This window comes from Etheostoma spectabile, chromosome 16, assembly GCF_008692095.1.
Source record: "Etheostoma spectabile isolate EspeVRDwgs_2016 chromosome 16, UIUC_Espe_1.0, whole genome shotgun sequence".
Classification (NCBI taxonomy): Eukaryota; Metazoa; Chordata; class Actinopteri; order Perciformes; family Percidae; genus Etheostoma; species Etheostoma spectabile.
Genome location: NC_045748.1, coordinates 15,848,263 through 15,871,844, shown reverse-complemented (window position 1 = coordinate 15,871,844; position 23,582 = coordinate 15,848,263). Strand labels below are relative to the sequence as shown.

At 37.4% G+C, this 23,582-nt stretch overlaps 1 protein-coding gene across 1 annotated transcript in view; it reads right to left on the bottom strand.

Moving 5' to 3' along the window:
- Window positions 1–9,614: 9,614 nt before the first annotated feature.
- Window positions 9,615–23,582, bottom strand: part of hcn1 (hyperpolarization activated cyclic nucleotide-gated potassium channel 1) — a 66,840-nt gene continuing 52,872 nt past the window's right edge. The window contains exons 7-8 of the mRNA XM_032540306.1: window positions 18,169–18,333; window positions 9,615–11,269 (exon numbers count right to left, since the gene is read on the bottom strand). Of these exons, the coding sequence (XP_032396197.1) occupies window positions 10,182–11,269; window positions 18,169–18,333 (1,253 nt within the window). The 3' untranslated portion in view covers window positions 9,615–10,181. The remainder of the gene's footprint in view (window positions 11,270–18,168; window positions 18,334–23,582) is intronic.

Sequence of the window (23,582 nt, the reverse complement as noted above, 5' to 3'; positions counted from 1 at the left end):
GCCAGTCGTATGCCATTAAACCATTGCAGAACCAAAGGGGGCAACGAGATGATGTAATTAAAAGAACACCACTCAAACAGATGATGGAACATGATCATAATATGGCATTTCATTTTGTTTCAAGTATTCATTTGAAGAACGTTTGTTTCATCGGTCCACACGGATCTGATGTGTTTTAGTCGGCTGCTTTGGTGGACGTTTAAGTCAAGCATGTGTCCATGGCACTAGAATTTAGCTAGTCTCAAAACTAATCTCATGCCAGTTTTTGCATTTTCTGTAGGTTTTCAATTTTCTGTATTATCACTCCACTTGTATAAGCAAATTGAAAATGTGTATTAATGCAGGTAAATATGTACTTTGTGGTAACATGGTCTAAGGATAGGGCCTGTCGTTTGCTGTACAGATTGTAAAGAAAAAAAATGTGATAGTTGGCTACATAAATCCAATTTTGACTTGTATGTACAGTATATTGTTAAATTTAGTAACATATTTTTAAATGTCATGCATAAGTTAGGTAATAGGTTTGTAGCAAACTGAGATACAGAGCGACATCCTCCAAAACTTTTATTTCTGTGTGGCTACACCGGGGTGCTGTCCCACAGTGAAAATGGCCTCCTGTGAAGAGCAGGCAGACCTCACAGAGCTCATCTTGATCGACTTTCTGTTGCTACAAACTTCAATATTGAGCTCAGATCACAGAGGCAGCGCTCCTGCTGTGTCCTCTTTGAAGAAGACGGGTAATGAAATGACTCCATTTCCACTGCATAATAACTTCTGACCTTTTGCCGTCCATATTAGTGTATGTAAATGAACAGAGCCCTATCTATTCAAGTCCAGTACGCCTTTAGAGAAGATTGTGTGATTAGGCTGTAATGTTCAAAGAAAGTATGCAATGAGTACTACACCTGTAGTGTACATCAAACCCAGTGGTGTAGCCTAATGTATTGTTGTAGGTATACTGTACTGTATATGTATGGGCCAATATGGGCCAGTATGTGCGTACATATCATAGTGGGGGGTCTGGGTGTCCTCCCCCAGGAAAATCAAAGACTTTATTTCCTGCATTCTGACAAACTTTTATGCACCAATTTACAAAATACCTTAATTTATCCTATGCGAAGAAAAAAAAAAGATGCAAATTCAAAATATATCAAAAATGTAATTGAAAGTATGTTACGTGACATTGTGCATTTTTAAGTGGGTATACAAAAATCCTGGAGCTTTCTTAGTGGGTATACTGTTTATACCTGCCTATCGCATAGACTACACCACTGATCATACCTAAGCATAATGTTTATTGATAGCACAGTTTATGGACATGTGTACTTATAAAGCTATAGACATGGAGCACCTTCTAAAGAAAGCATGTGAAAAGGCCGGCTCACTGTATCAAAGTAAAAAATATTTTTTAACAAAATAAAATTGTATTACCACCTAGATCGAGGAGTTTAAACATTCATAAACCTGACATCACCCAGCTGGTGTGTGTGTGCTTGTGTGCATGCGTGTGCGTGTGTGCTCTGTAGACAAATAGGGTGTGGGCAGACGCAGACAGAGACAAAACAGCAGAGGAAGGCTGCAGTGCATTCTAATCAGAGTCCCCTGCCCAACAGGCCTGGACATTGTGCATCTCATCAGTGCTTGCACAGATACCGAGTAAACACATGCACACACAAACCAAGCAGATTCTGAGTCAGGACAGTGGGCCAGTATAGGATGTGAAAGGCGACAGGTGACCCTGGGACAAATGAGAAAATATAGGTGACCCCTGTAAACACAGTCCACAATTGATCTCTGGAGTGCTGTCGAAATGAAAAGCTGCATAAATATGACAGACCCCAATCCTCTTAAACCTCACTCACCCAATGGTGGGCCAGTCTGTAAATACTCATGATGTCAAGCCAAAAACGGTTAAAACCCACAGAACATTATTTTAATTTCTGGCTGAGATCTCAACGTTTCTAAATATACCAAATATGTCCGGCTGAACTTTGGGGAATGTGTCTAAATTGATGCACAAGACATTTAGAATATTTTCACTTTATGACATGGTAAAAAAAGAGTCCTGGCTTTGAATATTTCTCAGTCTAAATGCCATTTAGCTTTAATAAAGAGCTTGACCAAGCTGTTACAGAATATACATAGTACTGTATACAACTGTAAAGCTATGGTTACAACAGCAGTCATAGTTCCAATACTGACTCTACAGCTGTTGGTGGCCGATGAAATTCTTCAGCATACACTTTTATTGTCTTTACCCTATATTATCCTACTGCCCTTGGTGGTGTAATTGAACTTACATGATTGTTGACCCCATGTGCTACAGCTGAAATATGCAACCCTAAATGATTCATTTATCATTTGAAGGTCATACCGAGGCTAAAGCGCATGTTCTGTCAGTGACGTTGAAACGAAAACATCACAGAGTTGCTACACAGATGGTATCACACAGGGTACTCAAACTATCCCTGACTGAATACTTTTTAACAGTTAATTCAAGTAAACTAATCAGTAAATATAGTACACCATTATTACTTCTTTTGTATAGGTATAAAAAATGACAATGATAACCCATTTCTTGTTACAGTAAAAACGTGATGGTTACTTTCTAAGGGACTTTAACATATTTCAAATGACAACAATATTGTCTACAAATTGAATGTGTTCTCAAAAACATTTGTCAACCTTGAGTTCCTGCTGGATCAGTGAGAGTCAAGCCACCTAAACCTTATTTTAGTCTTATTTCAAAAGAGATACCTCCCATTAATTTGAAACTGTCAACGGTGTATGAAAGGGAGTGATTGATAAAGGGGTGCTGGGATGAGAGACTGTTTGTTTTAAAGATGTTGACGGGTGTTGACAGGTGCAACCTGGGAGTTCGACCAACTCATGTATTCATAACAACCTGGTTTGACATCACAGCTCCCTGGAAAAAACAACACAACCCACGAACTGACTCAAGGAGCCTGATGGTGCAAAAAAACATCAAGACTATACTTCAGCTAAAATAGTACACAAGTTAAAGTTGTAGCTTCTGTTGCGCTTTTTTTCTCTTACCTAAAATACACATTAAACAAGAAAGAATCAACTGATCGGTCATTATTTTGACAATTGTCTCCTTATTCAACCAACAACTAAATATTAGCTTGTTCTGCCTTTAACTGGGAAGAAAAGAAAGAGCAATGAAGATGTGTCGGTCAGTGTTGTGGACGTCACTCACCCTGGTTGGCTCTTCTCTCTTCCTCTCGGGTGGACTTGGGTAGCTCGCACTGTTCAAGTTAGGGGCAGTCCTGGGCGTTTTCATTCAGAGTACCCTCCCAAGCCCCGGCACTCAGAAATCCATCAATTGACATGTCAGTGGTTGTTCAGATTTGTAGGTTGTAATTCACAGGTTTTCAACACATCACAAATACAGTGTCTGAATGTAATAATCATAATTTATTGATAGTGTAATAAGAAAAAAATGTGAAGATTTTAATGAAAATCTGTCACGTTATTTTTTTCTTTGTTTTGAGTAAATGGGCTGGGTCTCAGGAGGTTAATATACATTATATAATACATATATTTTATATAAATGTATATCGAGGTGTTAACAGGAGATATGTTGCCATGGAGACGAGTTAACTGTTGCCTGGCTGTATTTGATCTTATGTTTCTTCACATTTTGGAAAAATCTGTGTCCAAGTGGATTCATGGACACTTATCCACAAAGCACTGTTTATTACCTGCTGTCCTTACAAAAAGAACAATAGACCCTCTAACAGAGGGAAGAATGTTACGTAACAGTAGCCTTAAGGTAGGAGGAACAGATATGAGGATGCCAATACATGCACGGCACTGAGTGTACTGCACATTAACCAAATAATATCCTAATCATCACCCTCATGGTGGATATTAAAAGATGCCTACTGATGCAAAGTTTTGTTTTAAGGATTCTATGTGAACCATATCCATTCAAGAAATAACAAATTGTGACAGATTAGTGCTGTAAACTATGACTCTGGGTGGGGGTTTTTTATATAGAGGGTGCCTGCTTTGGCCATTCATTCATCTCATTAAGACTGGCTATCTCTATAATTAAAAAAAGTTGAATGGAAGATGAATGGATGTGCTTTGATTCATGTAGCTCACATATTATAGAAAGGTCCACGCAGCTTTTTCACAGAGCTTTCAACCACATCCCATCTGACCATCAGGTCATCTTTTAATTGACTTAACTACAATATAATTTGTATTTTCAAATGTTATATGTTCATACAGAATGTCTGTGTGTGTATGCAGTGTAATGTGATGTTGTGAAGAGTATTGTCACAAGAGCAGATTGTAGGACCCAGGAAGAACAGCTTTGAGCTTATGCTGAAGCTAATGGGGAAAAAAAACATACAACAAGTAAGTTTCATAATTTAATACATCAGTGTTCAAACTCTACTTGCTGAAGAAGAACTGTGAAATGTGGTTGAAAGGACCTTGTGTTGAGATTGTGTCAAACCATATGAAATTTGCCTATTCTCCCTGATATACTGTATATATTAGGTACTTCAAATGTAGTCAGATCCAACATGCACATAAAGTATGTAGACATTATTATTACAATATCTACTAATATAACAGTATATTACATTCCCTGCATGAATGTAATGGCTCTGGTCTTACTGTATGTGGCAGGCAATGATTCTCCTGTGATGATGCCTTTGTAAACAAACATTTGATGTCATCCTACAAACATGCTGAACATTTAATTTCCCTGAATACAATTATTCACACATTCACATTAAATGAAGCATACACGCTTAATTGAGGGCAGTGTCTCTCTGATCACGGAGCTACAGATCAACAGATCCACAGACCCAACCTTTAGAATTTGAGATGTGCTCAATTTTAAATTGGGAGAGAGGAAGAAACAGAAATAATTCATGCGATTTTATGAAAAGGGTTTATATACATTTGCTGACAAATGTATTTATAAATGTTATTGTGGTATTTTCACTATGGATTCATTTTAGGATTATTTTCTTGATTAATCAACTGATCTTTTTGTCTATTGAACATCAGAATATTATGAAACATGGCCGTTATAGTTTCACAGAGTCCAAGGTGATGTCTTAAAATGTTTTGTTTTGTTCAACCAACCTGGGAAACTCAAATGTCATCAGTTTACTAACATACAGGACAAAAAAGTTCATAACATCCAGATTATTTGTTAATTAATTTTCTGCCTATCAAATAATTGATTAATCGATTAATCATTGCAGCGATTGAACATGCAAATCTAAATCGATGTGTCTTTAATATGAGCAAGGTTTTGTTAGTTCTAAAAAGTGACACATTTATTAACTTGTCTATGTCAATGTGCTATTTATTAACTTGTCTATGTCCACCTATGAGTGCATAGTCATGCAGAGAAATTGGTCTTTTGTATGATGGCTTTATGACTGATAACTGGATTTGTAGGTAATGAATGGAAATCCCTGATGGCCACACAGTGATTTTTCCCCTGGCCTGTAACTGCGGACGGACACTATACCTGAATACTGCACAACCCTGTCCATCCCTGCTTCGTCTCCAAAGTCATTTCTCCATTTTCTCCCTTGATCAAATTGTGAATGAGTAAAAAGAAGTCCCCGTCTCCATCACAACACACACTGTTCGACAATAGAATAACACACACTCGTTTTTTTTTGTTTTTTTTTTAAATGACATTATGTCTTTTATTTTCTATATTCTAAAGGTTTATTATTTACAAACAAAATAAACAAACAAAAATCAAAAGGATTTTTTGACAAACACTGTTTGTCTGCATATTGTTGTAAGAAAGTTTACATTTATCTTTCTTTCATCTGAATCAAGTAACCAACTGATTTTCTTTTTCTCTAAGCCTTGGATTACATAAATGAGCTGAACAATGACCATGTGAGTGGCATTAAAGAGGACCGGGCAGCTCGCCGTAGCTTCTGCCCCTTCTCCCCACTGCGCATATCATCAGTAAACATATGAAACCTGTGGTCATCAAAACCAAATAAGCATTTGGTTTGTCCTCTCTGTGCATTATTATCAATCTCAGTTCCTTTTTGCATCTCTTCTTTTTTATTTTCTCAAACCAACAAAACAACAAACAAAAAGAAACATACAAACATATGTGCTGGTTTGTTGAGAGTCTCTATACTGCTAATATGTAAGCTCATTAGTTTGTGTTGTACATCACCAGTAATGCCCATTCCAATATGTTAGTTGTGATTGTGAAAAAAGCACATAGTTGGGAATCTCTCCCTCCAAAGGCAAGTATCAAAAACAGCACAAAGCAACAGTGCTGCTATCCATCTTGACTGTGTACTAGTTCCTATACACTATGGCATATTCACGATTAAGCGCTCTTTATTGTAAATAGAACAACTCCCCCTCATTTAGAACCTCATACAGGATCAGGGCAGCACAAATTCTCTGGGATATGGCTCCCTTATTAACTCATTCAACTAACCTAGCCGAAATAATCTGGAATTTTTTATTAGTAAATCAGTAAGTGCAATTTAAAACAAAGACAATGAATGTTTCGCTTTGGCCAGTTTTCTCCCACACATTAATATGCAATCCAGTGGCTAGCTATACAAAGAAAGATATAAAGGTGCTCAAAATGTATACAATGTCTCATTGAGCGTGATATTACTGCTAAGGATTGCACTTCTTTTTTTTTGTTTTTTTTTAAACTGTACATGACCTCATTAAATATTCTATATAGCTTGACAGAGAATGTTAGTTGAAAAAAACCTGCCTCTAAAAGTTCACTTTGTAAGTAAAGATACCAATCGGATAAACTGAGACATTTGGCCATCATTGCTTACTCCTTTCCTGTCTAAAAACACTGAGACATAGAACACAGAGTATAGTCAAAATGAATGAATGCGCAGTTGTGTGCAGAATTGCCCCCCGTAGTCAGCGAGCTCACACTCATAACAAAAGGATGGAACATGGCTATAGTTTAGGCACAAATACTTAAGAATGTCCATGTGAAAAGTCAATGCTTCTGTTCACACACAGATAACGTCAAGGCAGACATACAATGAACAAAACATAATCCAACATTACATATAACGTCAACATTTTTGAGATAGTATCTTTCTTTTTTTTTTTTTTAAGTATTTGTGACAGTGCATGCTTTCATGACATTGGTGGATTGACTGTATACACTATCGACACAATCTGTAGCGAAGACTTGCAATCTTTTTAAACGGTATCTCAGAGAGCTTAGTCACTTTGAACTGGAGCCATGAAAACTGTGACTCTAAATAGAAATTCTGCATGACAACAGATTACTTTTGTCCCATTTGACTCGCTGTATGGAGGCCGCAGGAAAGCCTTGTGCGTACACACGACAATCTACTGTATGTGCAGGGGAAATGGCCTGTAAGCCGGAATTACTGGCTTATTTTAAATGAGTCATCAAATACTTATATATATCGTGAGATTAAAATATTTGAAATAGCTCTTATTATTTTTGATAGAGTCATAATATTCTGGCTTGACCTTGCACTCCTGACTCAATATCAGACCAGGTCAGTTTAGAGTACCTAAGCCCACAGAATGGATTTACATGAGACAGAAACCTTAATGCAAACCAGCACAAACAGCAGCAGCACCAAAACACCTCTTGGTGATAACGTCCCCCCTGCACACTTGAGTGACTGCATACGTGACGTCTTTAACGTAAAGCATGCAAGTTGGAAATATCGTGCCAGGCTCTTCAACTACAGAAATTGTGATATGACAGCGTACAGTTCAGTTTTACTCAAGAAGCTGATTAAAAAAGCACAAAAAAAAGGTAAAACTCTATAATAACCAGCGCTAATAGATGGTAAATTGAATTGGTTAATTAAACGTTAGTTAGTAGTAATTTTACTGTTAACACTACATAACATAATGTATAATAATTAAAGATGCTTTTCTTTGTTATTTTAACAGTTTATTATAACATTATATTAGGTGTTTGACAATGATCACCAAATTATTTGAAAACTTTTAAGAAATCATTAATAAACCATCAAACATTATTTGGATGGCTATTATAAAGTTGCTACTGATGATTATAATACCTTGTTAATGGTTAATAAATACATATGTAAGGTACCTATAAACATTATCTAGATAGCTTGTACAGGTGCACAAATAATCTAATAATAATCTCTTTTACAGATTACAAAAAGCTATTTAAAAGGGGCCAAATTATCTAATATGATTTAAAAACACTTCTTAATCATAAAACTAATGAATAAGCATTAGTTGCTTTATAATAGCATCCATATAAGTTTATAGAAGGTTAAAAATTCATTATCAATCATCAACAAAGTATTATTTTACATTTATAAACTAATTATTTTATATTACACTCAATAAATATAACGTATAACTTAGTAATAATTAGTATGAATTTAATAATACATTATAAGTCATTGTTCCTTGTTTGTTCAAGTAAAATAACTATTATAAAGTTTAATTAACTCTCAATTTACCATTTTTAATGATATACAATGCATGTCATATATAAGTGTTACAAAAGAATCATTCTCACAATGATTTGGGAAATGAGGTGAATAAAAAAAGACATTTACTTTTAAAAGGATGAAATCAAGTTGTGTATTGTAGGTAAATATAGTATATGTTTACTTGATATCAAAAACTATATTAGGGCTAGGAATAGAATAGAATAGAATAGAGAGAGAGAGAGAGAGAGAGAGAGACAGCGAGAGAGAGAGAGAGAGAGAGAGAGAGAGAGAGAGAGAGAGAGAGAGAGAGAGAGAGAGAGAGAGAGAGAGAGATCCCCCAATCAGGCATTTCTCAGCATCAAGTAGTGCTCGCTATTGCATTAAGGTTTGTTTATCTCTTATGAAACATATGTATTTTGTCACTAAACCTTTTTCGCGTATGATATCCAGGTTCCTGATAGAAGTAAGACATTGTTATGATAGAGAATGCACCACACAGTATCTGTAAATACTAGATCTACAAAACTATTTACAGCACACATATAGGTAATCTTTATGTCACAGTCTATTGCATAATGGTGATAATCTTTAGTTTATAAATATTATAAATATACACAGAATTTTTAAGCAACATAACGTAACATCTCAGCTTTCTGAAATTAGAAATAGAAAACAATAGCATCCATCCATATCTTTTCCACACGCCATTCCCCTCGAAAATAAACAAAGAAAGCAGCATTTCTATTATCTATTCCCTTTGGACCCATAACACTGTCACGGTTTGTATGTGAGCCACTGTGGGGATATAGTGCATCGGCATACTGTATTTTTGTTGCTGAGAGCAACATAACACTTAGTTACAGTATCTGCGTTGGTTTCTGAGATGAGGGTTCAGGAAATTAGTATTCTGGTAGATTCGTTTCATGAGTGTGTGCTTTTGGAGATTATTTGTCAGAGTTGCTTGCATGTATTATTCCACAGTGGTGCCTAAAGCTGCTTAATAGGAGAAGATCATTTTTCTCATCCTCAATGGTAAAAAAATAAATAAAATGAAAAGAAATAGTTGTCAGAATCCACAATGCATTCCAGTTTTAAAAAAACAGAAAGCAAAAATAAAGTAAAAATAAAATAACATTTTCATACATTGTATATAATTCTTTATATTTCTCAGAAAGGAAGACTCATGTTTATACTACAGCTTTTAAATTGCCATTGCCAAATATTCTAGTTGGATTTTACACACACACACACACACACACACACACACACACACACACACACACACACACACACACACACACACACACACACACACACACACACACACACACACACACACACACACACACACACACACACACACACACACACACACACACACACACACACACACACACACACACTCTCACCCATACATACAGCAGTAGGCTATATATATATACATATGTATATATATGGCGTAAAAGAAGAGAGATGTATCTGTATAATATACATTCTGAAGTTTAGGGAAACAATATGTCTAAAATATAATACAAGGGCTTGTATGTACAGGATTTCTATGAGGATATTTTAGAAGAAAATTGGAGAGAAACAAAAAGTTGAAGTTGAAGCTGAAGTTCCTCATCTTTATCTCTTTTGTTGCATCTCCACTTTTAAAAATGAATTGAAACATATTGAAGTTTAAAAAATGAAAAGGGAAAAATAGGATCATAAATTTGATGCAAACCGCATTTTGTCTTGCTCGGTCTCTGTACTGCTTAGGACAGAATCCCTCCTCGATCCGGGAGATTCCCTGTGCTGGGTTGAGGAGGACGAGGATGATGCTGCTGCCGCCGCCGCAGCCGCCGCAGAGCGCACCGGGGGCAAGGCTCCTGACGACATCTGCCGGAATAAATTGACACGCTGGGGCACTGTGGTGCGGATGCCACTCTGCAGATTCATTCCCTGGATCGCTGCTGCCGTCGGTGGCGCAATGGAGGCCAGAGAGTCTCCTGATGCTGGGTGCACTCTGGGCCCCAGAGCTGTGTCATGTGGCAGTGATGGTTGGGAGGCCGATAAATGTCTGACATCTCGACCCAAGCTGCCTGACTGCAGAGCCTGTGTGCTCTTGTGGATGTCTCCTCGCTGAGGTGAAGGGACCTGCTGTTGCTGAGGTGACGGTTGCTGCTGCTGCAGTGCTGCAGAGACTGCGGCAGCAGTCGATGCAGCAGGCTGCTGGGCGAGCTGCTGCTGTGTGGATAGAGATGGTTGAGCCATGGGCTGCTGGATAAGTGACAGCTGGGAGGCTGTGCGCGAGCTGTACTGAAAGCTCCTGCTAGCCAGAGGGGTCTGCACAGGGGGACTACACATTGCAGCCGTGAAGGAGAAGGGCGACATGAGCGCTCCTTGCTGCTGTTGTGGGGTCTGTGGGTTGATGGAGGATGAATTCAGGCTGCCATGAGAAAGACTGGGAGCAGGGTAAACCCCGTGCGCCGCCGCAGCAGTGGATGGCAGCATGCGGGCAGCAGAGGCATTGGCAATGGCTGAAGCACTGTAGGTCAGGGGAACAGAGGACTGCTGGAGCTGATTGGTGCTGAAGGCAGTGGGGAAGGGAGGTTGGCCTGGTGAGTTAATGATGGAGTTTCCTGACATTGGTGTTGAGTTCATCCCGGTAACTGACTGCTTGCGGTCCACCATCATCACCATCTCCCTGTCCTGACGGATAATCTGCTTCAATATCTCGTTCTCCTGCGTGTTGAAAACGCCGGCGTTCAGATCCTTCTGGAACTTCTGCAGCAACAAGGAGTTCTTCTTCCCTGTTGGGGTGCAGTCAGGAGAGGTGAGCACGTACAGCAATGGCAAATTTTGGTTGCCATTAACCACAAGAAAAGGGCAGGATTCATGAGAATAAAAAGTAACGATGCAGCTTGTATTTTCTAGTAGGAAAAAGCCTAAGTGCATTTTTTGTCACCATATCTTCAATAGAGGAGCTTCATCCTCTTAATTCCACTAAATTTGTATATTCACTCCACTAATTTCAACTTTTTCACTCTTACAAGCTGCATCTTTTCACATCCACTAACATTTTTCATATTGAATATAAAGAGTGAAGGACATAGAATGGTAATGACTATGGGAAATATACAGTTTGAGAGGAGTGAAGAACATATAAGGAGACAATGATTATTGAAAGTGTGACATGATAGCGTAGACAATAAAGGTGCTGATGTGGACGATGAAACACAGAAGACTACTGATGAGTTGTACCCAAACATCACATTACTGGACAATTTTTGTCGAAGACAAAAAGTCTAAACTCTAAAAGTCTAAAATATTTAAAGCCACGTTCTATTTAACAACACTGTTCATGACAAGCACAACTGGAATAAGCTTTTTCAAAAAAAAAAAAGTATAAACCAGGTGACAATAAAAACAGGCAAAGAAAGCGACAAAGATCTATTCCTAACACACTACCACAGTGGGTACAGATTGTGAATATAATTATACATTAAATATGGAAAACTAAACTTTACTCATCTTACCACAGAATGCTATGTTATCTTTGTCATTCAAATTTGCATGGAATTGTCTAAAGATTTATATTTCTTTTCATAAATAAAATGTTTTGTTTTGTTATACTTTAGTGTGAATTTTGTCTGCAAAATGTCATTATAATACATTTTTTTTAGGTGCTCTAAGCTATGTCAGGTGACGTTAGTTCTTGTTGACGTTCAAAGTACTGTATTTTCAAACCAAACTTAGACTAGCTCGCCGCTCCCTCCTCCTCATCTTGTCCATTCACCCTTCCTTCCATGCACTAACACCCATTGCTTCTTAAAACACTGACCACTTTTGTGCCTTTGGGAGCAAAACTGTGGTAAAATGCTAAGTGGTTCTAAAAGCATGAAAGATGTCTTGAAACTGGTCTTTTGTAGAAAGAATAGCCACATTTGACAATAATAATAAGAACATATAGATATGACTCTATTAACTTCTTTCCTTTGAATGAACCGTGTCCAAACTATTTAGAGGATGTGTTTCCTGTAATTACTGTTGACCTTGTGTATCGACAAGCTGTGAAGCGCTATTTGTCGGTAAAGAAGACAGAGTTGACTTTTAGTGTGCTGAAGGCTTTAGCCACAGTCCATCAATCATTAAGCCATGTCCTTGAGGGCAGAAGATTTCTTCTTCCATTTTCTGGACGGCTTTGTCCTCTCAAGGCTGCCAACAAGCCATGCATTCAGCTTTAAGGTAGGATTGATGTTATGTGTGGCAGCCATTTTGACTGCAACAGACACTACAGAGTAGGGGTTGAGAGCTAAAACTAGCACCACGTTCTAACTATGAGACTATTGTTGTAACTTACAAGGCTTCTTTGATTGCATTTTTAAAGGTGGCAGGGTTAATCTCTGTAAGTTGGAAGGACAACACATACGTATTATTTGTAAAACTAGAACCTGCGAGGATCTGAATGTTTGCTGGTAGTTAGAAGCAGGGCTATTGTTAGGATTTCGGGGCAACATGCCTAAGTTCTGCCCTTCTGGCCTCTTTTTATTTCTCTCATTCTTTAATCTGTCTGACATATTATTATCCTCTTTCTTTTCTATTTCAGTTAAGGGGGTGCAAAAGATACACTTGGCAAACAATATAACAGACTTTTAGAGATATATATATATATATATATATATATATATACACTTACATTTGAGTTATTATGAGCATAACTCATTAAAGCATTTGACTGAGAAATGTATCTAAATGCACGTGAAATTGTTGCTTGGTAGAATTGGTCTATACATAAATGGAATTATGTGACAGTTAAAACTACAAACTACATCACTGTAAAGAGTCCCTCTATGAAATATATAAACACAAACTTACTTTACCATCCCAGTTTGATTTGTAGCCCAATACACACTTTGTTCTACACGGACCGTTAAATAGTTTTTTATAGAGCACATCTCAGAATCTACAGAATGAACTCATAATAAACAGACACTTCAAAGTTGTACTTGTATATTTTATACTCAAAATATCCTGGACCGCTTTTCCAATGAATGCCAGTAGTCATTTCTAGTCAACAAGACTTTTGAACATAAAAAATTATATCCCTTAAAATTAAAAAGCAGACACACAAACAAACACTAATAAAATGTATACACAACTTATGGGTAAAGAAATGTTGTTTTTTCACATACAAAACTTCGAATTAAAATAGAAAATTGATCAGCTATGGGTCAAATCACCAGTTAAAAATAATACAATTACAGTATTGTAAGTAATGTGTTTTTCCTGGCAACAGAACCAGTTACATTTGTTAAATATACAAACTTTACCAATCAATATAATTAAAAAAAGATGAATAAGTAATTAACCCATATCTGACATCAAAAACATAATTGTTGTAAAACTAAGAGCCAACCAACACACCTAACAAAAACAAGCAGAACACAAACATCATAATGTTCACAAACATCATATAAATAATGAAGGCTATATTTGTTAAGAAATAAAATACACACATTTTGAGATGCTTTACAGAGACACATTTTTCATTCTGACTCACAATACAATTTGATGTATAATTTCACCAATAATTTGCAATAAAGTGTTTCTTTTATGAGTCACTGCAGGAAGTGTTTTTTTTTTAGTTTCTTCTTGTTGAGGGTTAATGTAAGAACTTATTAAAGTATAAATAACTGGTGGAAAATGTGTGAGAAAATGATTCGTAATGGATTAAATAAACGTTTGACCGCCATATGTAGTCAACTTGGCAACTTTGATTGGTGACAGAAAAGTTTAATCTTTCCCCAAATTGTTTAAACAAAAGACTTAATTCATATTTCAAGCCAGACAATCAGAAACAAGCATGAATAAATAATGAAATGGGATTTCTGCATGTAACAAAAAGTGTATGTGGTAATGCATTAGTAAAGTTTTTACTAATAAGCAGACAGGTTTTGTTTGTGAATACACTTTGAACAAAGAGTTCAAAGATTAAATACAAATGTCACACCAATAGAGCTGAGCATGTGTTCATAGCCCACTTAATTATTCTGTAAAAATCTCTTACAAAATAAACATGGCATGTGACACTGAATGAGATATATTTTGTTTCTTTGATTGTCTTAGTTGTTGACATTTTGAATGTGTCCATCAAAACATCTGCAGGACTGGTGTGGGTGACTTTGAGTTATGTGTCACTGATGCAGGAATTAAACAGTTGATGTAACCTCCAGCAAAAAGGGCAAACTCTTGGAGGATGAATTTGAGACCGGATCCATTTAGCAAGTCTTTCTAGGTCAATTTGTCCCTGTTCGAATATTGGAATTGGAATAAAGTGTTTACCTGATGCCTACTCGTCGGCCAGGACACTCTTGAAAACGAGATGTGCTCGTCTCAAGACGGACTCCTGGTCAAATAATTTTTAGATAGATAAAAGATAATGTCAAATGTGCAACACGTTATTGGTTTCAAAGCATGGTTACTTTTCTTCTTTCCTTTTTAGAGCAAGACAAGCATGAAACCAAATGCAGATCATATATTGAAACGATACAACCAGCACGGATCATGACAAAGTATCTTCCCTCGTATGAGACAAAACCCCCTTCATGGTTAGTGTGAAAGGATGGATCAAATCTATATCACTCTGAGGAGTGTCAGTCAGAGTGGGCAGCTTTCGTTTTATAACATCTGGTGAAAAGCTAACTGAACTTGAAGCTTGCATAAAAAGGGCAAATGTAGATTTGGACTGTTGAGGCCAAACGGCATACAGTATATTGTGAAGGGACTTCACTACAGGGCAAATAAAGATTTTTATTTTATTTTATACTCGTCCAAAACAAATGCAACCTCGTCTCCTGCGATTTACGTTCATATGCAGCTACTTCACAATTGGTTAGTAGACCCAGATCAGACGGAGCGCTTTTTAGCAGCCTTGGGTGGCTTTTTGTGATTGTTTTCAATGAGGGTGAAACGTTCTGCTCGCTGCTTTTGCGTTGCTGAGCACCTCATGTTTTTACAGGAGCGCCCTGAACGCCTCGAGTTTAAAAAACTTTCAGAGCAGAAAAGCGCCAAATGATCTTTTGTATTTTTCCAATTGTGTAATCAGATGAATTGAGACACGGCCATTTGCAATGGTTGCCTAGCAACGAAAAAAATGTTAAATAAATTGTAGGCTTCTATAAAAAAAAAAAAGCATTGTGGTGCGCCTCGCATTTTGCAATCTGCAAAAAGTTTTTTATCTGATCGGGGCCTTAGTGTTCAGTTATATTGCAAAGAAGTAGGAGGACATTGGTATAGCAAAGAAGAAAGTGTGGGTGACGAAAACACAAAGCTAGAGAGATGGAGGTTTGTGTCTTGTATTAAACTAGGAATCAGTATTGTCATTTGTAAAATTGAAAGAAGACCAAATTTTTACCCTACACTAAGTAGTTTGATTTGTCTTAACCATACATTAATGGTATTGTAAGATAAACGCTGATGGTGAATATTTAGCAGATTTGTCTAATATTAACTAACTAGAACTAATATTAACTAACTGCAGAAATTGCTAGTATGAATTTTGTGGTAAACATTATCCAGATGTTTTGTCAAATAGCTTGTTATAATCCAGTCATCCAGCCACCATTATGTTCCCCCCCCAAAAATAGTTTATATATGAACGTAATTCTGAGGAGAAAAGGTTGTTTCAACAGTGGCACACACCTGTTGTTGGATTCTGACTGGCTCCAAAACTACTTTTTGTTGCTTGTTGCTATTTCAATGTTGAGTCAACACTTGGGTTGCAAAGCAATTCAATACTGACGTGCCTGTGTCAGGCAAAAATAATACACAAATACAAGCCATGACAAAGAAAAAAAACAACAGATAGAAAAGTAGATACAGACTGCAAGCTTTAACCACTGATATGAGACAACATTGGCACACTGTCACTTAGCAAATTCAACTTTAGCTTTGTGTTTAGGTGATACTATTTCCTAGTTAATTTAATAGGGAAACAAATCACCAAAAATAATTAGCCTCTATCGTTGTCGGCAGGCTTAAAAGTGTGTCTTTGATCATTAATTATGATGAGCTGCAAAGTGTAGCAGCCATAAAAAAGAAATAGTAATATAACTCATAAATCATAAATCATTTCAACAGTGGTTTATTTAACACATTCCATTACTTCCTGCATAAGAACTGATCATAAGCTGTAAAATTCTTTCTAGATTATTCTATTTCGGTGTTGCAAAGGAGGCGTTCTTTGTAACATGATAAATGTAATTTTATTCACCACCAATAACCTGTCGCCTTAATAGCAAATATTTATTTACTTGGAGAGCCTCCACTCGCAAATTAAGTTTTGCGTTGGCTACATGTAGTTACAGGTGGAAATACACTAGTCAAACTTCATAACGTACTCATATATAGCCGCTGAGCTACAAAGAAAACAATAATGTGCTAGAACAATTGAACGTGTGCTATTCACAACTGTCCATCCATATAGCGTGTTGTTAATCTGTACCTTACTTACTACTTTCAAGTTTTGACAAATTAAATTTTTTAATAAACGGGTTGGGAAAGATGATGATCCCAGATCTTAAGATGCGTACGGTAGTATATGTGATCAACACGTGATGAAAATAATCCTCACTTAAAGTACACTCACTAAATTATTCTTATTGCTTGAATGAGACACTAAAATGGACTGAATTATTATTGCCATGTTAATAATATATTAAAAGTAATAAAGCAGAACATTTCATAAAGATACATCTTTATAATGAAGCAAAACATTAGCAAAGACAAAGACAAACTACTACTTCCGTCAGTTAAAAAAGTATCCCTTTAAACAACTCTTTCATATGATCATATCTTCTATGCATTTACTTTATCAATGTCTCAGTTCCAATCTGTGTATTAGAGCAGACTGAACCCATTTGGATAAGGAGTGGGAAAATGTTCAACATAAGGGTCAATGCAACCAATTATTGCCCTGTTTGTATCCCATACATGTGCCCCTTTATTTCACTGTAACAAATGTGTCTGAACCATTATCACTTATTCTACTATATTCTGTCTGGCCAAGTTCTTCTATAAATCAGACATTGAACATAAGGAAGCATTGTTGATGAGGAGCTGAATGGAACTACACAGGGTCCCACCTGTTAGCTGGACCGGATAGTCAGTGTCTGAAACAACTCCCTGATGTCACCTGGCCCTGCTCTTTGTTTCGTTTCACAGGGTCTGGTTGATTTTGAGAATTCTAATACGGGGTGCTGCTCATACCCAGGAGTGCAGATGAGTGGAAACAGGGCCAGACACATGCATGTGAGGTTAGCTTCCATCCACTCGCTGACATCCAGTGGGGGGGTCAACTCCAAACCAACCAGGGGGCGACCTGACTCCCTCCCGGACAGCGACATGCACTGCCTTCCAGTTAATCCAACCACAAAACGCTACTTTGGTTCTTTAGAAGGATTAATTCTGGTTACAACAAATTTTCTTTAGTGTTATTTAAGACAAGAAAGAGACGGAAGTTTAAAAAAAAAGAAAAAGAGAAAAAAAAAAAGATAGCATACAGGTCATGCAGCACAAGATGGCAGACACAATGCTTTTATGAAGAGAGACTGCAAACAAATACTGATAAAGACAAGACAACAAGGCACTATGACAGGCAAGAGATTCGACCAATCAGACAGGTCAGGAATTAGATGTAGACAGGTCTTACCAATGCGGTCCAATCGGTCAATGGCAACCGTTTCAAAAGCGCGCCGCATCATGGGGTACTCTTCTAGCACCTCATTGAAATGATCAACAGAGAGGGAGAAGAGTCGACAGTAGGTGTCTGCACGCACGCTCGCAGTTCGTCTGCCCTTGGTGAGTAGACAGATCTCTGTGTGGCAGGAACACAGAGAGACAGAGGAGGAGGACAAAGAGTTAGAGCTCAAAAAAATCTGACACATGAAGAAACAGTAACAGAAGTGGACAGTGCAAAAGGAACGTTAAGGAAATCCTCCCAGTAACTGCAATACCGATTACTATACAGATTAACCTAGAGTACAAAAGAAGTAGATGCTAATGTGTATGTAAATAAAATAAGAAGCCCATCAGCGGTACTGTCACTTGCATTATACTATGATAATTCATCATCCTGCACAGAGCTAATGGTCCCATAATATGATACAGTAGTCAGCTTTAAAAACAACGTGTCAGGCATCACTGCATCAATGCACTGCATCAGTTCTCCAATGTAATGGATAACTAAACAGGGGTACGGTTACGTAGCATTCCTGTTCAGCCACTGTAGTTGTAGAACACATTCGCTTTGTTATCTTTAGAACAATCCAATTAAAACACTTGACCGTGCAGCTCCCCTCACATCAGATAATAACATAGTATACACATCTTGTATCCTTTTTGTGTATGGGTACAGTAGCTACATTTAAAATGAAATGTAAAAGCACTATACACACTCAATTACTGAGATTACAAAAGACAGATTGTCATAAAAGAAAATATATGCCTGTAATACACACACATATGAATAAGACAATAATCAATATGGTAAGAAATTGCAATAAAAAAAGTAAACGCAGCAATCCAGCAATGTAACAAATACATTGCCATTACAAGTAACAAGTAAAATCCCACTTAAATAAAATAACATGAGTATTAACAGCAAAATAAAATCCTGAAAGTAAAAGTACTTTGGGAAAATGTCATGCATCAATGCGTAAGTACAATTTAATGTTTTTAGCTAGTTGAGCTGAAGCAAGTTTTAAGTACTTTATATTCAGTTAGGTAGTTAAACCCAGTGGTTCCTGCCCTGTGTCGGGCCCTTCCAAAGGGTTGTGAGATGATAATGGGGCAGGAAAATAGAAAAAAACAAAGTTCTGCTACACAAATATTTATACAATACATGAAAAAAATCTAATCTTCTGCTCATTTCTGAAATGTTGTGAAATTAGATCTGGCCCTTGTTATAACTCTGCTACAGCAGATCATGAACAATCATATCAATGACTGAAAATGTTTCATTCAAATTGCAATACAGAAATTGGTAATTTTTGTCTTAGCAGGATGCTTATCATTGCAAATACTTATTCTAGTGCAAAAATCTTCTGAGGAGCAATTAGATGATTGCAGACCTCATGTTGAGAGAAAAAGGTTGAGTCAGCCTAAAGCAATTGGACCAAAAATGTTAATGACCAAAGTAGAAGATAGAATCCAGTTTCTACAATACAATGATTAGACAAGATTATTTCATGTGTTTAGAAAACCTACTCTAACTATTTGCTGCTTGTAAAAAATACCAATAAGATTCTCCAAGCATTTTATGTAGCTAGCAGTAACTAAATGCATTTATGTGCCACTGTAGATATATGATGGTAACTACTGACATTCACAGCATCTAATTTAGGGTTTTAGTGAATCAGTGATACAAGGCAAAACGAAGTTCACAATCTATCTATCCACCCCCCATTCGTTCAGCGTACATTTTTTCTTCTCTTTATAAGATTATAAAATAGTACCCATCTTTTAAGTATCTTCCCTTGGCTTCTGTTCAGTGCTGTTCGACCATCAACAGCACTCCACCTCCACCCACATTTGCACTTCTGTCCAATCTACAGCACAACTCCCATCTTCATTAAATCGTTAAATGTTAACTTGTCGTGATGACTGTGCTACACCATGAGCTGTCACGAAAATACAGCACAGAGTGCACAAGAAGTGAGAGCAACACTCAAGCTGTGGGTGTAAATAAGGTGTTAGTGCTGTCATAATGAAAAAGCTCCCTTTAAGTGGTACCTCTGTTAACACAGGAAGAAACAGAGAAAAACCTACAGAGAGAGAGAAAGAAAAACCTGCTTGTTAGATGTAGATGTGACAAAGGGTGGAGAAACAGAGGCAGACACAAAGATAGATTGTGAGTGGTCGATCCACAAGTCTGCATGATGCTGTGTGGGTACATTCAGAGGTAACTGTGTTACATGACAGTGAAACATAAGGTGGTAATTTGTGGGCTTTACAAATGCTGGTAAGCAGAGCGCAGCTAGATGTTTCCCATTGCTTTTGCCATTAATTTATGTTCCGCTTATACTCAAAAACATCAGTGAGGGTGACACTTTGCTCCACCTAGCTCTGTTTGATTCAGGTAGCCATTTTTACCAGCAATAGAATAATGGAGCAACAGTGGGAGACAACACTTTGTTTTTTCTCCCATTCCTCTGTTTGGAATAGCACTTTCAAACTTCACTTATTCATTATGTCAGTCTAAACTGAACTCCAGTTTTTAGTGACTGTTGTGTGAGAAGATGAAAGTTGACAATGAGCTGACAGGTTTGTATTTTTAGACTGTGTGTGGCTACTGTGTGTGGCTATGTGTGGCTTACTTATGAATTAGGTGGTTCTCAACTCAAGTAGTCAAGTAGTTAATCTTACTCAACTTTTTATGATGACTACTTTTACCATTACTTATTCATGTTAAAAGTAATAATAAATTAACAGCATTAAAACATGTGTGGAATGGACATATTTTGCTGTGTGTGTGTGTGTGTGTGTGTGTGTGTGTGTGTGTGTGCAAGGCCCTGTTCTCACTTCACATTATGCAGTTTTACATGTGTCTGTTGCCTAGCTACTAAGCACCACAGTTGACCCCAGGAGCATTTGTGGTAATGTGCCATCCCTTCATGTGCCACAGAGATACTGTAATGGTAACCAGCACCCCTTCCCTTTATCTTTACATGGTTGTGAGCAAGGAGAGCAGGAGTCCCTTATGACTAAGACAATCAAGCCCAATAGGGAGTTTCATGTCTTTCACTGTCCTAGCAGTACACTCTATCAGTCCCTTAGCCTCAGAATGACTTCACTACAGAGCTGTGTGGTACCAATATGTAATCTTATTCACGGAGGCCTAGGAGTGATTACTAGGATACCTTTTAGCATGCAGGCATGGCATTGATCAGGATTGGAGGTGCTTTGTGACCTACTGTCCTCATAGATGTCCTACTCATGACTATGCTAATAGTTTCTTGTGGCTGGGCTCAGTTTTGTTGCTTGCTCTGTCTCCCTTTGAGTCAGTCTCGGTCCCCTCACTGATTTCTCATTCTGGCCACGGTTTGGCCTGGTTGTAAGGGGAGTGTGAATCATCTGAGAAAAGGGGGAAAAGTGAAGTGCCTGGTATGTGCAGCCAGCTGCTCCCAACACAGGGCTCATCTACTAATGCCACACAGGGTAAGAATACCAGCTGGGCAGAAGGCAACAGCAGGTGGCCGGGCACAGACAGAACACAGCAAAATGAACAGTGTGCCCTTTATTATTTGGACAGATACAACACTGGATTTTAATTAAAAGATTAAATGGTACTCTACTGTATGTTCTCTGTATTTTTCTTTCCTATTCATTGGACTTATTTTAGATGCTGATGTTTCCCTGTAAACTCTCCCTCAGCTTCCTGCACAACTTATTGCACTTAGAGTATAAACTCCTTTGTATTCTTCTAAATCAATGTGGACTCAGCTGTTATTTTGGAATCTCTGCACTGGGTGAGAGCACTCCAGACAGCAAACGCATCAAAATTAGAGTAATTATGTTGTGGTACAGAATGAGCTTAGACAAAGCTTGATAAAGATCATCCAAAAAACCCAAAATGGTCTAGCTGCCTCAACACATTTCCTGGATTTATAAATTTGGTCTGCAGAGGTCCATTTTCAGGGGAGGGGTTTGTTGAGACTCATGGTAGTTAACAGTCTAGCAATTAATCGCCAGCAGGAAGCCAAGTAATCTGGTAACAAACTGATAATTTGTTGATTTCTAAGTTAAGTGTCAAATATTTGTTATTTCCAGCTTCTAAAATGTGAGGTTTTGCTGCTTTGCTTAGGGTTGTATGATGAAAACTAAAGTACATTTAAGGTGTGTGTGTGTGTGTGTGTGTGTGTGTGTGTTGGGGGGGGGTTGTGCTGAAGCTCAGACAAAACAATTAGAAGTGTTGGCTTGGGTGTTCTTCACTGGGTTATGACATTTCATGGACTAAAAACGTTAATTAATTAACTGAGAAAATAAGAGAGTAATTGATAATACAAATCCAAAATTTAGTCTATTGAGGGATGCCAAACACTGCTCATGTGCACACTCTGCCATGACACAGAGCTTGTTTAAAACTGCAAAAGTATCCCTTTAAACCAGACATTTTTTGTCTAGTTGGGGACAGTAGAAACAAGTTGTGAAACAAGATTGACATATCATTCCTTTTAAAATTGTACTTGTTTGCAAACAGCTGTTTAATAACACATCATATTATTATCATTGTGTTTTGTGTTTTGTGTTTTTTGTATTGTATTCTTCTTTTCTCCTTCTCATGCTGTATCGGATGCTGGTAACTTTAATTTCCTTGCGGGAGTCATCCCAAAAGGATTAATAAAGCTAAAGCTAAGTCTAAGTCTAAGTCTATACACATACGGAGCAACATTATAATTTATTTGTAGTTGTGAATGCTACCTGGCCACCTGATGAATGTAAGTCCAATATTCACTCTTTTTTAGCTGTATCTTTGGTCTCTACCAACTCCTGAAGGAAATATCTGTGTTTAGCTGCTAAATGTTCACCAGCTGGAAACAGCACCCTGCTGCAGCCGTAAGCAATGCTGTCAGAGCGGTGAGAGTGAACCAAACATAAAGTTTAGGATTCATCACTAAGGATGACCCCTTTTCACATTGGCATTTGATACACATTTTGTTTGAATATATGGACTACTGTTGCATTAACATGATTACATGTGAGTCACCGAAGGGCCACCAGGGGATACACAAGACTAAATGTTTTAGCTCCCTGAAAGACTTTTTGTACTGTAACCTTTACAAAGTGAATTTCACCTCCTACTGTCAGAGCCTGTAAAACTAAGCAATACAGAAACAGCTTTGTCCCAGTGGCTATATATATATTAAATAAGTAGTAGCAATACAGGTCTGCTGCCTTTTTTATTTTTATTTCTCTATTTTTTTATTCTTTACATGATTATTTATTTTTCTTTTGTGTCTGCAGAACTATTGATTTATTTGTATTTTATTAGTAATGAGCAATGACGTCTCCTTTGTTACGTTACATCCTGTAGTCTGCTGGTGTGTGTGTGTGTGTGTGTGTGTG